We start from the raw sequence: 15,518 nt of genomic DNA, 5'->3' as shown, positions 1-15,518 counted from the left end.
TCATCTAGACACATTTAGACATGTATTTTTAAAATAAATAAATACATAAATAAATGAATAAATGGAGTGGCTCAACTGGAAGGGTGCCTGTCTAGCAAGAATGAGGTGCTGAGTTCAAACCCCAGTGCCACCAAAAAAAAAAAAAAAAAAGATAACCAATAACCCATGTTTCACTAGATGTACTTAGATACTTAGCTCTACTACAATTAAGTTACATTAACTGTAAAACTTAACACCAAAAGTGGAAATAATTTTAGATAGAATGTGTGAGTGTGACTCCTAATAGCCATATCTGAGTAAAACACTGAACTTGAACCTGAACTGAAATTGGCTAGGAAATTGCTCAGTTGACCCTGCTCATCATTTGACATTTACACAAGGCAGGCTTGCTAGTCTATTCAATATATATATTGAATTATTATAGTCCTGACTGCTGTGGTTTCAATGTCTGTGCCCCTCGTGTTGAAACTTAATCTCTAATTAACAGTATCAAGCAGTGGAGCTCATCAATAGGATTATAGAAGAGCTAGAAGGAACTAGCCTAGTCCCTCTTATTCTTCCAAAGGAAGACACCGCACACAAGGTATCCTTATCTTAGAAGCACAGACCCAGCTCTGACCAGACATGAAACCTACCACAGAGCCTGGGTCTTAGATTTGCCGGCCTCCAGAACAATGGAAGTAAATTTTTATTACTTATTATTACCTGAGACTCTACAGAAGTAGGAACACAGTTAACATACTAAGTAAGCTTCGAGGCTAGAGTTCCTGTTTTGTTTTGGTTTTCTTTCTTTTTTTGAGACAGGCCCCAGGGGCTCTCAAGCTCTCAGTCCTCCTGCCTCAGCCTCTCAAGTGCTGAGATTACATATGTGTGCTTCCCCCCATACCCACCTAGATCTGTTTGAAAAATTACGATGGTAAGTAGGTCTTTAACTCCAAATACCCTGAACTTATCCCACAACATCTCAGACCATGTTGTGTTACTGCAGTACTGTAAGTATATTCAGCTATTTTCTTTTACATTTATTTCTCTGTTCAAAATAAATTTGATCTGAAAGACACCTCACTTTAGCCTAAATATAAGGATGCTGCAGCCAGATAAATTGGCCATCACTAGAATGGCTGCCTGGTATCAATGGTTGCTAATAAAACTGCAATTATCTAGTTTCCAGGTTTTAAAAAGAAGAGCTCAGCTGGGCATTGATGGTACACATCTGTAATCCTAGCACTGGGGAGGCTGAGGCTGGAGGATCGATAGTTCAAGGCCAGCCTTGACTACATAATGAGACCCTATCTCATTATCTTCCAAAAATGGAAGAGTTTTATAGCTGTGTCTAGAGTTGAGATTTACGAAATCATAAAAGTCTGCAGAACTATCAACAAACCTGCTTTTTTTCTCCTTGACTTTTCACATTTCTTGGTACCTCCAACCAGCTTCACTTCCTTCCTTAGTGTTGGTGTTTCTGGGGGTTGTCATGATCCTTAATTCTCATTCTACACTTTTGTAGCATCCCTCAACCCCACCATAATTCAGGTGAAACAAAGCCCTCTCCGACATCTCTTCTCATTCTGTATCCCACCTCTAGTACCTCTAACCCTAGTTATCTTCAACTCTGTACACAAATTGAAATCTTTGCAGACATCACGCTTTATAATCTAGTTGGAGATCTTTCTCACCAGTAGACTGAGTTCAAGTCAGAGTTTAAGGATTTCTGAAATCCTATGGCCCTAAAAATGCCTAGCACGTACTGACAGATCATTAAATGTACTGAACTGAAACCACAACCAATGTCAAGGACCCCACGCATTTCTCCATTCAACGGGGTTGATAAAAAGAAACATCCAGTTTCCTGGTGTAGAGCTGACAATTTCTGATTACTTCAAAGTTAAAGGCAAGAAAGCCCCACATATTCCCTGTCAGGGTTACCTAATGGTCAGTTCTTAAAACTAAGCTAGGCTTTACAATGATCAGAGCAGCTTCTTAAAATTCACACTCTTAGCTGATGGAGTAGCTCAAGTGGCAGAGTGCCTGCCTAGCAAGCATGAGGCCCTGAGTTCAAACTCCAGTACTGCCCAAAAAAAAAAAAAAAAAATTCAAACCCTTAGAGCCACATGAGATTCTAAGTCAGTTCTGGGAAGGGCTCCAAAATGACTCTGAAGGGAGGTGGGAGCAATTTAGGGGTTAGGGGTTCTCTGAGTCCTAAATAGTCCTCCATGTGAAGATGGTCATTGAAGTTGATAAACCAGGAGCATCCATATAAATGACCTACCCAAACAACAGTATTATATACAAGCAGCTTACCATTCTTACTGATTTCCCTGCAGCTGAATGTGAGTGGCCAGAGGAAAGGAAATACACTCAAAAAGTCTGTTAGGAGCTAGGTATGATGAGGCAAACTTGTAATCCCAGCACTCCAGGGAGGCAGAAGCAGGAGTGCAGGGACAGCTTGGGTTATATACAAGGAGACCCTGTCTCAAAAAAAAGAAGTAAATTTAAAAAGTCTGTCAGGCTGTCAGGGGAGAGAAAAAGAGAAGCAGGCTAATTTCTGGAGTTGATGAGAGAGTCACTGTATATGACTTAGAAGGAGAAGCACTAAACTTGGGAATAAAAGGCCAAGGTTTAGAATCCCCAAACTGTCCTTTACAGAGTACGTCACCTTGAGCAACTTGAACTTCTCTCAGCCTGTTCCTTTAGTAAGACAGAGTAACCTCAGCAGCAAGGACAAAGCAAAAAAAAAAGGTAGCATACCAGGATAAAAAGTATATAAGCAGCCGGGCACCAGTGGCTCATGCCTGAAATCCTAGTTACTTAGGAGACAGAGATCAGGAGGATCATGGTTCAAAAGCCAGCCTGAGCAAATAGTTTGTAAGACCCTATCTCAAAATAACCCATTGCAAAAAAGGGCTGGGGGAGTGGCCTGAGTTCAAACCAAAAAAAAAAAAGGTATGTAAGTGACTAGTCACAATTACATTATGGTTACAAAAAAGGCAATAAATAACCCCAATCAGAGCACTAACTTAGGACCTGTACTGCTGAGGTTTAAATCCTACTTTCACTATTTACTAGTCAGGGGACCTAGGGCAAGTTCACCTAACTCTTCAGGCCTCGATATATAAAGAAGGGCTGCCACTCAGGCTAAGGAATAAAGTTCTGCAACATCACAACCCTCTTAAGCATAAGCGCTCAAGGGTAGCATGTAAGTAATAACACGTACCTCAAATCCAATGTTGTGAGTCTTACTTAAGCATTCTTTTCACAAAATTTCATTAGTTTTTGTTAGCTGGCTAATACCACCCACTCAAAAAACAAATTTATTTTAGAATCCAAAATCAAATTCTAAACCCTGTTCCCTTCAAAAAATCTTGGTGAGCAATTATTCATCATATAAGTCAAAGATATTTTTACAAATGAAATATAAGAAAGACATAAGATTAACAGTAGGGAAAAAAAAAAAAGTATTTGTAGAGGGACCCAGAGAAATGGGCTGCCATCCAGCACAATTTTTAAAAACCCCAAACCCACACCCTACACAAATCAATCCCTGAAGCCAGCCTCCCACTGGAAAATCTGGTGGCTGTTCTCAATTTGCCCCAAATGCATCATAATATTGGGTTAGAGCCTTCTCAGAGATGGAAAAAGCTTAAATACCTGGAGTTTTATAAAGTGGAGACTATACTCCAAAAATTCTGTATGCACACCTCTCTCATTCTCCACCCCCACACTCTGCCCCCACAAATAAAACAGCACCAGAGTACAAATCCTAAGAGTGCCTACCCTTTGTGTCTCTTCTCTTGAAGTCAGAGACTGGCAAGGACAAGAAGTTACCATCTGGTTTAAATATCACCAAATGATGAGTTGGTATAACCACACAGAAAACTGGGAGGATCTTGCCTTAAGGACCTTGTAATTATGTGGGTTTGATAGGGATTTGTCCTTTGTTTCTGGAGTTATGTGATTAGAGTAAAATGGTTATACTTCAGCCTCTGTAGCCTGTAGTGTACAGCAATGTCTCACAGGAATCCTTGTTTACTAAAAAGCTCCAACCAAGTGCTCAACACACACTAGGTTGAGACTTTAGTTCTCTGAACATCACAATTTGGCCAAGACTGTTAGATGGCAAGAATTAACTCATAATTAACTCAGGAATGCACAAAAATCTGCCTAGGGCCACACAAATGGCATAGCTGGGAAGAGAAATCTTAAGCCTAGCTGTCCGCTCCCAACTAAACACCTAACATTTGAAAACGTAAATCTTAGTATATGCATCCTTGAGAAGCATTTTAATACATCTAGAGAACGTTATTATTAAATAAATTGCTTGATTCAAGACTAACACACTCAAAAGTCACACTAAAGTCATAGTGGAAACATAGTATACGCCAGTCTACCTAACAGCTAATGTTATGAGGTTAGAATTCAATTTTTTATGGTTATGTAAATTCTACCTTCATTTGTTTTTTTTTTAAAGTTTATTTAATTTGCTTCTGTCCTGAGGTTTCTCTTTTATTTATTTATTTACTTTTTGGTGGTACTGGAATTTGAACTCAGGAGTGAGCCACCAGCGCCCAGCTGAAGTTTCTCTTTCAGAGATCAAAGTAAGCATTTTTCCTGCCACCTTGTCTATTTTTCCCACACTTTATAAGTAGGATAACTCAGAAAGATTAAAAGACTCAGTCTGCTGGTCCTGTCTGTCAGGGATGAATTGTGACTATTTAAACTGTTTGTTAGGTATGGACAATGCCCTTCCATCCATCTGCAAAGCTTCACTGAGCCAGTCATCCCATAGTTTAACACAAAGTGCACCAAATACAAACTCTTGCCTACATATGCACACCACACAAGACACACATATACCTGCATTTTCTGCAATAATTTATAATAGCTATTACCTAATTTTTAAAAACCTAATTTTTTTTAAAGATCCAAGTTCAGAAAAGCTTCATCTATAATAACAGAAGGAGTCGGGCGGAATATGCCTGTAATCTCAGCACTCAGGAGGAATGCCAATTCAAGGTCAGCCCAGGCTACATATCAAGATGGTTTCAAAAAATAAAATATAACAGAAAGATTACATTCTATATGTTCTAGTTTTGTGTTTTTTGAGTCAGAGTCTTGTTAATAGCCCAGGCTAGCCCTGAATTTGCTGTGTAGTCTAGGCTAGTCTCCAACTCTCAATCCCACCTGCCTCTGCCTCCTGAGTGCTGGGATTACAGTTGTGTACCACCATGCCTGGCTATCTTCTAGTTTTGATGCTAAATTTTTGGCCGTTTCAAGTTTCACTGCATAAAAAAATTCCTTCACTGGAGGGGAAAATGAGGACTATGCATTTAGCACTAACCTTTGTCTCACTAAAATCTGTCCCAGACTCTTCTTAGCAATAGGCAAATAAAGCTTTGGGATCTAAGCTTCTTGCAACCCATCAATTAATTTCACTAGACAGCAGCCTGAGGTCAGTGTCAAATCCCCTTATAGCAGATGAGAAGGCATACATTGGGGTAAATCAACTTTGTCCAAGGTCATGGAATTAAAATTCAAAATTTTGCCCACCTGTTTCTAAAAATCTAGAAATAATACTCCCTTCTGTCTACTAGGGCTTAAACACAGGCAGGGCCTTCACCTTGAGCCACTCTGCCAGCCCTGTTCTGTGTTGGATTTTTTTGAGGTAGGGTCTCACAAACTATTTTCCTGGGCTGGCTTCAAACTGAGATGCTCCTGATCTCTGCCTCCTAAGTAGTTAGGATTATAGGTGTGAGCCACCAGCACCCAGCTAAGACATTGGCTTTCAAGAGGCAAAATACATATACGTGATTCTTTTTAATAACTAATTTTTATCCCTGTAAACTATTCCTTAAATTTTATAGCATTTTATAAGAGATTACCAACTGAAGTGGAATCAACAAATTCTAAAAGGTCATTCACTACATAATCTGTCTGGTTGCATCTCTTATCTAAGGAACAAAGTTACTATTTTAGAAGGGATAAGCCCTTACATTTTAAGGATTAGTTGTAGAAAACATTTTAAATGACCTAATTTTCATTTAGTTACTATTTTGGGAGGGTGGGAGGCTGAGACAGGGTCTCTCTATGCAGCCTAGGCTGGCATGGAGTCTTCATCCTCCTGCCCCAGATCCCAAGTGCTGGGTATACCACGGGGCATCACCATGCCTGGCATACAACCTAATTTTTAAGTTACCCATTTTAAAGGAAATATTTGCTACCATATAAAAATTAGCAGAAACTAGCACCAATGCTGAGCGTCAAACTACGCTTCTGTATAGAAAAGTGAACCTGGCAACCTAACCAACAATTCATTAGAGTCTTCTAAGTCTCACTTCTCTAAAACTCCTTTTCCAGAAAGGGGCTGCATTCTGTTTCTTAGTTACTCCTGACTTCCAAACTCTGTTCTGTCAGGTGAAATACCCAACCCACTCTGACCAGGAGGCCCCATCCTAACACAGAAAGTTGAGATAGACGATACACAGATGACAAATAGATGGACAGACAGTTGAGTTTGAGGCCAATACAAAAGCGAGCAGGAAATGCCCCCCACCCACTACCTGCTCCCATGCCTTCATGAGCCAAGAGCTGGCCTGAAGCTGGTCAAATTTCTTTACAATTTCCAAAAAATGTGTACCAAAGCAACAAAGCCATTGACTAAAACTGAGAAATACAATCCACATAACTGGGCAAAGTGACCATCACTCACCAAAGAATAGATAGCTCACTCTTGAACTGCCCAAATGTCACCTACATAATATGAATAGGACAAAGCCTGGGCCCAGCTGTTCTGCACAACTAAAGGTCATTAGTTCTCTCTCAACTCCAGTGCTGCTACTCTGTCTGCACTTATATCTAGGAAACAACTAAAGGCACAATTTCCTATCCTTTTGTATGCTTGAAATTTTTTATAAACATTTTTTAATTTATACCCTGGTAACAATATCTCTGACAGAACAAAATAATTAACATTATCCAGAAACAGTTTAAGTGATTTTTTTAAAAAGAATTTTTAAAAATGGGCGACTTGAAGGCAATGTGTAAAGGGATGTGACAATGGTGTTTAGGAGGTGTTTAGGCACCTCTAGTGCCTCCAAGTCATAAGGCTGAGGATCACTTGAGACCAGGAGTTCAAGACCAGCCCGGGCAACCTACCAAAACACTATCTCTGGGAAAAGAAAGGCTATGTAAACCGCGGTGAGGGGAAAGGAACGTAGTTAAATTCCACGTTTATTCCAAACATCTTACAATTATGGAATTGAAATGCCTCATTGTCCTAGAGGCAGGTTTTCTGCATTACTGTGGCAAATTCAGGACTGGAGATGCGGCTCAAGTGGTAGAGTGCCTGCCTAGCAAGCACAAGGCCCCGAGTTCAAACCCCAGTGCTGCTATTTAAAAAAAAAAAAAAAAAAAAAAAAAGCACATTTACTATAGAACTCACCCAATAGCTAATGGCAGAAATTAAGGCTTTTAATCCCAAGCTAGGACATAATAGTCAATGAATACTTAAATCCTTATTAGGTTGCATCCAATTCTCATGTCTATAACCAATGTCTCAAAACTCAGTTTAAAAAGCAGTTTATTAGTTCTTCAAACTTCAGAAAGAAATCACAAGTTAGTGGTACTAGCCCAGGAATATGGCTTTCCCAAAGTATCAGCCACCCACTTGCCCCAAAGGACTCCCCAGTATGCCTCTGATGGTTCTTCAAGGAACCCAAACCTATAGAAACTTCAGAAAGTGTAGCCTCCCCCAATCCTAACACACATTCCACCAATTGAATTTCTTTTGTAGTTGGTAATAATCTGCACTTTAAATAGCCATAATTTCCAGAGAACAAATAATTCTCTCAGAAAAAGAAAAATCACACAATTTTGATACAAACCAAGCTGAAAGTACTGTGGCAAGGCCAAAACCAAGGTCTAGGACTGGAGGTGTGGCTTAAGCCCTGAGTTCAAACCCCAGTCCCACAAAAAAAATTGAAAAAAAAAAAAAAAAAAAGAAAAGCAACACCTTCCTAGGTTAGTGATTTCTCAAACCTAGATCTGGCAATTGGAAAGAGGTACACAGTAGGCTTCAAGTAACCCAAAGACTAGGAACCAACACTTTCATTTTGCCAGTGTAGGCTCTTCTACTGCCAACCTGACCAATTAAGACAACAATGAGGTGACAAGAGGGGACAAAAGAATCCCATGACAGCTCCGAAGACAGGTTCAACTTTTTTAATCAAGTAGTTTACAATTTTTTTTTTAATCTTTCTAAAACAAAATTCCTTTGCTGGCAGAATTCTGCCTGGACTTTGCGATTGCCCCCAAATTAAACAAACAAGTTTATCGCTAACTATCAACTAGGAATGCTCTAAGCCTAGGCCAAGGGACCATAAAGAAAATTGAGTACCTTACACACAAAGAGTGAAATTAAGGGTTAATAATTCTCTTTTTTATCAGCTTATAAATGAAACAATCAAACCCTGGCTTTAATAGAGAATACTAATTAACACTTTTCAAAGGCAAATCTCTATTCATTTTGCTCTTTAAACGACTTGGATTGCATGTTTAAAGTCATATCCTATCATCATGGGAAGAGAAATTTTCCCAGTGGGGGTGGGGAAAAGAATCTTTAGCTGACTCACTTATTTCCAGTATCATTTTAAAAGTCCTAAGATTACAACTAGACAGCTATGTTCCTGGCTCTGAGTGTACCCATTTACCACTGATAAAGTCAAATTGATGTAACTACCCACTCAAAGACTACAACAAATAAAGTATGCGTCCGCTTTGCTTAACAAAGACAACTGTGACCTAGAACTCCAAGCACTAATCCAAACTCCTAACAAGTTTTTCTACAGTCCTAATAAATCTGTCTTTTAAAAAAGTTACTGAGGCTACACATGGTAGCATACACCTGTAATCCCAGCACTGGGGAGACTGAGACAGAAGGATTATGGGTTCAGTCACCCTTGGCTACATAGTGAGACCCTACACCTCAAAAAAAAATTTTTTTTAAGCAGTTGTGAGTGCAAGGGTTCTTTTGGGGGAAATGAAAATGTTCTAAAATGGGCTCTAATGATGGTTGCACAGCTGTGTAAACACACTGAAAACCTCTGATTGCACACTATAAATTGGTGCATTAGAAGGCATATGACTTTTATTTAGCACTTATAAAGCTATTTTTAAGTAGCTATATATTCTTCCTTCACAAGGATGTTCCTACTGATAAGCCTCTTCTCCAAATGTTAAAGATTTAAAGTGGCCAAAGAAAAACTAGAGAAAGATTCCATGACACTAAAAGTAAGAGTAAGGCCAAAGTCAAACCTGAAATTAGGGAGACTGCTATGCTGGATCGGCATAGCTGAGCTCCATGTCATTTTAATACTTCTACCAGATAAATGACTGTGTATTTAAGTCCCTCCCTATTCTCTAGGGGTGGAACCAGTAAGCACACTCAAAGAGGCTGACAGGTAGGCTGGCATTGGTGGCTCCGCCTGTAGTCCTAGCTACTCCAGAGAATCAAGGTTCAAGGCCAGGTGGAGCAAAATAGTTCTCCAGACCCTATCTTGAAAATATCCACCACAAAAAATGACTGGCTGAGTAGCTCAGATGGCAGAGTGACTGCCTATCAAGTGTGAGGCCCTAAGTTCAAAACCCATACTGCAAAAAAAAAAAAAAGCTGTTGACTGTATTAAAACAGTTTTACACTTTGGCTGTAAGGATGAACGGAGCAAAACAGTGACCACAGGAAGTTAAAGCTGAAAAAAAAAAAAAATGTGTCCACTGTACCATCGAGGGGATTTGGTTTCAATCTCTCACTTCTGGATATCGCTAAGGAAGAGTGTTTTGCAATCTGCCTACCTGTGGCCAAAAGTTAAGATGTTTAAGGGAAGATAGCTATTAAAGCCATCAAATATGTTCCTATCAAACCCGGGAGGTTCAAAAAAGTCATTACTAAGCAGGAATTATTTTTCATTTTTTTTTTTTTTTGCCTACTAAGTTACAACCCTAAAATTAATCATTTCCAAATACCACAAAGTAATAGAGAAAATACCATTTGTTTGTAAACAACTAAATACATCAAGACAGAAATTAAAATTTGCATTTTAAGGTATCAAAACTAGAAAATAGATTAAAGTTTACAAAGGTCTCTGCTCAGAAAATGAGCCTGCTTATCCTATATACTTGATGTAATTTGAAACAAAGATTACTCCTTTTAAACTTGGGATTTGCATATAGCCTTTTATCACATTTACCTTGCTGTATTTTCATAAATCCCTTTTGCACCCAAAGTCATGCAAACATCCGAAGTTTTCATAAGCCAAGAAAGCAGCTATAAACTGAAGCTATGAAAGTACTATTAACTAAAGATACAAAGGTAAGAACAAAAGGAAACAAATGCTTTCATTCTCCCCCTGACCTACTAACAAGTAAAATACCAAAAACCCTAATTCTCCTTTTAATGTAGCCACTGGTGTTCCAAAAATCATCTAGAAACAGGTATTATGCAGCTATCACACCATGGAAAATATTTCATACTTCTTAAAGGTTTTTTTCCCCCCCTATATTTCAACTCTCTGAAACCACTTGTTCACAGTTAGCTTTGCTAAAACAAAACAGTTTCTAAAACAAAGACTGTTTACATCTCCTAAGAGAAGCCTTTGTTCCAAGACCCCTCTCCTCAAGAGCTACAACTTCTGGAAAGATCTCCCTTTTTGTGGTTATATCAACAGCAAATACTCCCAAACTCTTTCCATTTGGCACAGGAGTTTGTAAGACAAAGGAGGAAGCAAGCCCCTCCACACAAAGGAGGTCTCCAAAACAGATCACTTGGTTATGTTTGAGATTATTTGTTCCTCTTTACCCCCTTCCTCGGGCTGTAGTACATAGTCTCTCAATACAAAATGGTGGCCATCATGTCTGTCTGACATTCAGAGTGGGAAAAGGCAATACAAACGCGTATTTTGCAAAGACTGCTATTAATCTGCTGGCCCAGAAGAGGAAATGGGTGGCCCAAACTAACTAGAGCCATACTATCTTTTGGGAAACGGGTCTCTATAAGAGGCAAAGCAAGCAAGATAAAGGATATACCCTAATATACCACAATACCAACATGGAGGACAACTCCCAGGAACCTAACTCCTCACATTCTGGTTACCTAGAACTTACTCGAGTGGTCTAATTTCCGAATAAAATCCCATGAATACAAATGTCCAATATTCATACTCATCCTTCCTAGCACCTAACAGAAGGAGGAAACTGCTAGATGTCTGAAACGCGACCTATTCCTGGGCTCTAACCAGCCCGGGGTGTAACTTCTGCAGGCCACTGGACTCTCAGAGAAATGTACTTCTTCCCTAAGCAACAATAATCCACCTCGGCCACTCCACCGCGAGAAATGGATCTGCTTCGCACACCTCCCCCATACTAGCTGGCCGGTTATTTTCTGAGACACTGCTTCATCTCCATCTTCAAACTTATCCAAGAAAAACTAAAGTATGGCGTCCGTGTTTTTTAATTTTGGGGGTGGGGAAGTAGGGAAGGGGCTGGGATAAGGAAGGTTTTTTTCAGGGATCTCCCTCAAAACAGCTTTTCCAAAGCAGAATGATTACACACACAACCCCTGCAACTTCAAATGTCATTACAAACAGCAAGTTTAAGGGAGGAAGGGGCCGGTGGGGGGGAGGGGAGGAACCTTGCCCCTTTTGGGGGAGGGGGCAGGGGAGACAATTCTCCAACAGGGGGAAAGGCAGTTAAACCTCCTCCCAACCGTCCCTGCCCGGCCAACCGTCGTCCAGGCCAACTCCGCTCAGACCATCCCGAAAGGTGGGCTTAAAGCAGGGGTGCCGCAGCGCATCCAGCGCCGGTTGGGGGCGGGGGCCGGGGCAGGAGTTGGCCGGCTGTCCCCAGCGAACGTTGGGGGCCGTTGGGGACCGTTTCAGAAGCTTCCACCCCTGGCTCACAGCCCCCGGGCCCCAGGGCTGAGAGGGTGGCTGTATTTCAGCCCGGGGAGGCTGGGGACCGGGGAAAGTGGGAGGCAATTTGCAGGGGGGTGGGAGGGTCCAGTCGCCTGACATCTCCCCCTACACCACGTCCCCACCACCACAACTGGGCTTCCCTGGGGAGCCGCCGGGCCCGGCCAGAAGTCGGAGTGGCAGCGCTGGCGAGCGCAGGCGGGCACCGGGGCCCACCGCCGCCGCCGCCGCCGCCGGTCCTGCCCCCATCATCCCAAAAGTGTCCCCCCAGACCCTTGCGCCCCCCGCAACACATCCGCTCCAGGCCTGAGACCCGCGGCTCCTCCCCGCCCCCGGGCAGCGCCGGCCGCCCCCTCCTCGACCCCGGCCCGGGGGACACCTGGAGGCCAAGGGAGCAAGGGGTGAGGGGTGCCCTGGTCTGGAGGGTGGGGCGCCCAGGTGAGGGCCGCTCCGGGCCGACGCCGCCACCACACAAAGGACCAGGGGCTCCCGCCGCCATATTGAAAACTTTCCTCTTCGCACGACAACTCGCAAGTCCCCCACCCCCACCCCATCACACACCCCCGCACCCCGGGGAAGGAGGCGAGGACCAGTCTGCCGCGGCCGGCGGCCCACGGCCCTCCTTCCCCGTCCGCGCCTCCGCCGGGCTCCCGAGGAAACTCCCCCGCGACCGGCCCGGCCCCTGCCACCGCTCCAACCGGAACCGAACCCGAACCCCAGGGTCGGGCCGCGCACCCGTCCGCCGGAGCCCCGCCGCGACCCGGCCCTGGCGTGGCACCGCCAAAGCCCCGCTGTCCCAGGGCTCCTAGGGTCCCACCCGGGAGGAGCCCTCCGCCTTCCTCCCGCCGCCTCAACTCCGACCCCTCTGGACAGCCCCAAAGTTGACGAGGCCTGCGGGGCGACCGCTCCCCGCCCCCCGCGCCTCGGGCCTCGGGCCTCCGGCCCCGCGCGTCCTCGCTCCCACCTCCCCCGGCCGCGAGCAGGATCCGGGGTGCAGTCGTGACTCACCGGCGGCGGCCGCACCTTACAGATCCCAGTCTGCTCGGCTATGGGCCGGATCTTGTGGATGAAAGCGAAGGGGTCCGCGAACTCTTCCCAGCTGGGCTCGAAGACCGGACACTCGGGGGGAGGCAGGAACTCGCCCAGCGGGCCCGGGCCCCCGAGAGGCAGCGCCGGGCGCGGGCCCGGGGGCAGCGCGGTGGCTGGCTCCATCACCGAGGGTCGGGCAGGGGCGGGGGGCAGGGTGGGCTCCGGGACCGCGGCTGCGAGCTCCACTCGGTCCCAGACCTCGGCAGACGCGCGGCTCGGGCGACAAGTCCGACTTCTACTAGCAACGGCAGCACCTTGGGCTTTTTCAGCCTTCCGACGACGACGTCTTGCCTCTGCCCCACGCCGTGCGCCTCCGCCGCCACGGCGAGGAAAAAGAGTCCCACCCCCACCCCCACCCCCGCGCCGAGCTCCCCGCCCCGCCCCCTCATCGGGAGGGGCCGGGGCCTTCTGCGTGGGGATGGAGTTAGCTTTATGGTTCAGTCGCGCCAATATTTATTGACCATTGTAACGCCAAGAGTTCCTGCCCTCAAGAAGTTAATAATCTTGGTGGAGAGAATGAGACCTGTAAGGTGATCATTCATTCATGTCAGTACACTGTGCCAAGATTGAAGTGTACACTTAGAAAACCCAGGAGGGACAGAAAGGGTGTTGGAACTACAGGTAGAGGGAACAACTTGAACTTCAGAACAGCATGGGTGTGAGAAGCGATAGTGGTGATAACAGTAATAACACTTTGAAGCACTTGCATATCCTAGACGTTGAACTAAGTGCTTTGCATGATTAATCAGCCTGCACCACAACCTGGTGAGGCAAGTACTCTTATTCCCATGTCACAAATAAGGAAGATGAAGTTTGACCAAATCAATGTGACTTCTAAGTGATGGAAATTGGGAGAAAGGGAGTGTTGCAAGAAAAAGTCATGCACAGCCATAGGCCAGGTTGAATTTGAGAGAAGTAAAAGACTCTTGAAATAATCCAGCTGAGAAATGATGGGCCTAAATGAAGACCCATCATTATGTAGGAAATAAAATTAGGACAGAGGGACAAACTGGGATGGAGGTACTAAGCATGATTCAAGTGTGCAGATGGATGCTGACCCACTGGCATTGTTGGAAACTTCACTCAGATTATACTAGACAGAAGACACAGTTTTAGGAAAGAAGATAATGTGTTCACTTCTGGACATGTTGAGTTGAGGTGTCTCTGGAACATCCAGGTAGAGATACCCAACAGTCTGAAGGGGGAGATCAGAACTGGGTGATAGCCATTATTTATGTAATGTTCTTGTGTGTGCAGGGTTCTAAACACTTGGTGTACATTAGCTCACTGAGTTAGAGCAGGACCAGGTAGGTACTGCATTATCCCCATTTTGAAGAGCAAGTAATGGAGGTACAGAGAGGTTAAGTAACTAAGAAATATGAACACTTTTGAAGCACTTTTTTTAATGGGAAAAGAGAATGTCTAGCCCCAGAAAAGACAAGGAAGTTCAAAAAGTACAACTTCAACACTGAAATGACCTCTTTTATCCTAAAGGCAGCCAAACCCATGGAAGGACTGTTTGCCAGGGCCTCTGTAAGGAGGGGTCAATGGCACCCAAACCCTGCTTTCAGATTTACCCAGAGGAATGAAGTCTCTTCTCCTTAAGGATAGGAAGGGAGGGATGGAGGGAGGGAGGGAGGGAGGAAGGAAGGAAGAAAGGAAGGAGAAAAAGAAAAGGAAAGAAGGAAGGAAGGATAGAGAGAAAGAGAAACTCCTCTTTAATAAACTTCCCAGAGGTACTTGGCCTTCAAAAGAGTTTGGAGCAGTCCTTGGAGAAGGTACACCTTTTCTTAGCTCTCTAGGGCTTTGGAACCTGGATAAACCTTTTCCTGCAAGCAGAGGGACAGGTGGCATCCTATTAGAGGAAAAAAATCTTCAGTGTAAGAGAACGAGATTCAGCAAGTCATTTGTAGCGGTAGAATCTAGCTAGCCTGTATAGAATTTGCTTTCAATTATTTTAATTTTACTGAATTTTTGAAAATTTTTTCATAATAGTATTCCAAAGAGAAATCTTTGTCGCTCTTGCCCTGAGCGTTGTGTGCATTGGAGGGTCTTGCTGGACTTGATTTCCTGTCATGTGCTCTCTTGGAGAGCAGTATTTTCACCCTTGATGGTGACATCTTACAAGCAGGGAGAAGAACTCTAGACATACATGAACCGTGACTATTATTTAACTGAAGGGCACAGAGGAACAAGCCTAAGAAAATATTTCTCAATTCTCAACTGTGTGCTAAGACTCCCGCTCGCTCCCAACTCTCAAGGTCTCGCAGTCCTGTTTCCTCCATTTCCGGTAGTGACTCTAAGTGATGAGATACTATTGCTCCCAGGTCAGGCAGCAGCTGTTAGGCTCCGCACAGATCCGAGGTAACGTCCAGGGAGGGAGCCGTTGCCAGGCTGGCGAGGGAAACCTGGGGACCAAGAGGTCTCTCTGGGAAGGCGACGACTCCCCCGCCCGCAGAAGACGCTTCC

The 15,518-nt window shown here is 44.0% G+C and overlaps 1 protein-coding gene across 1 annotated transcript in view; it reads right to left on the bottom strand.

The window, feature by feature from the left end:
- Kdm5b (lysine demethylase 5B) overlaps positions 1 to 13,358 on the bottom strand; it is a 71,335-nt gene extending 57,977 nt beyond the window's left edge. Inside the window, exon 1 of the mRNA XM_074048624.1 lies at positions 12,969 to 13,358. Coding sequence (XP_073904725.1) covers positions 12,969 to 13,172 — 204 coding nt within the window. The 5' untranslated portion in view covers positions 13,173 to 13,358. The remainder of the gene's footprint in view (positions 1 to 12,968) is intronic.
- Positions 13,359 to 15,518: the final 2,160 nt, after the last annotated feature.

This window comes from Castor canadensis, chromosome 11 (genome assembly GCF_047511655.1).
Source record: "Castor canadensis chromosome 11, mCasCan1.hap1v2, whole genome shotgun sequence".
In the NCBI taxonomy this organism is placed as follows: Eukaryota; Metazoa; Chordata; class Mammalia; order Rodentia; family Castoridae; genus Castor; species Castor canadensis.
The sequence above is the reverse complement of the archived record's forward strand: the minus strand, read 5'-3'. Positions and strand labels throughout refer to the sequence as shown.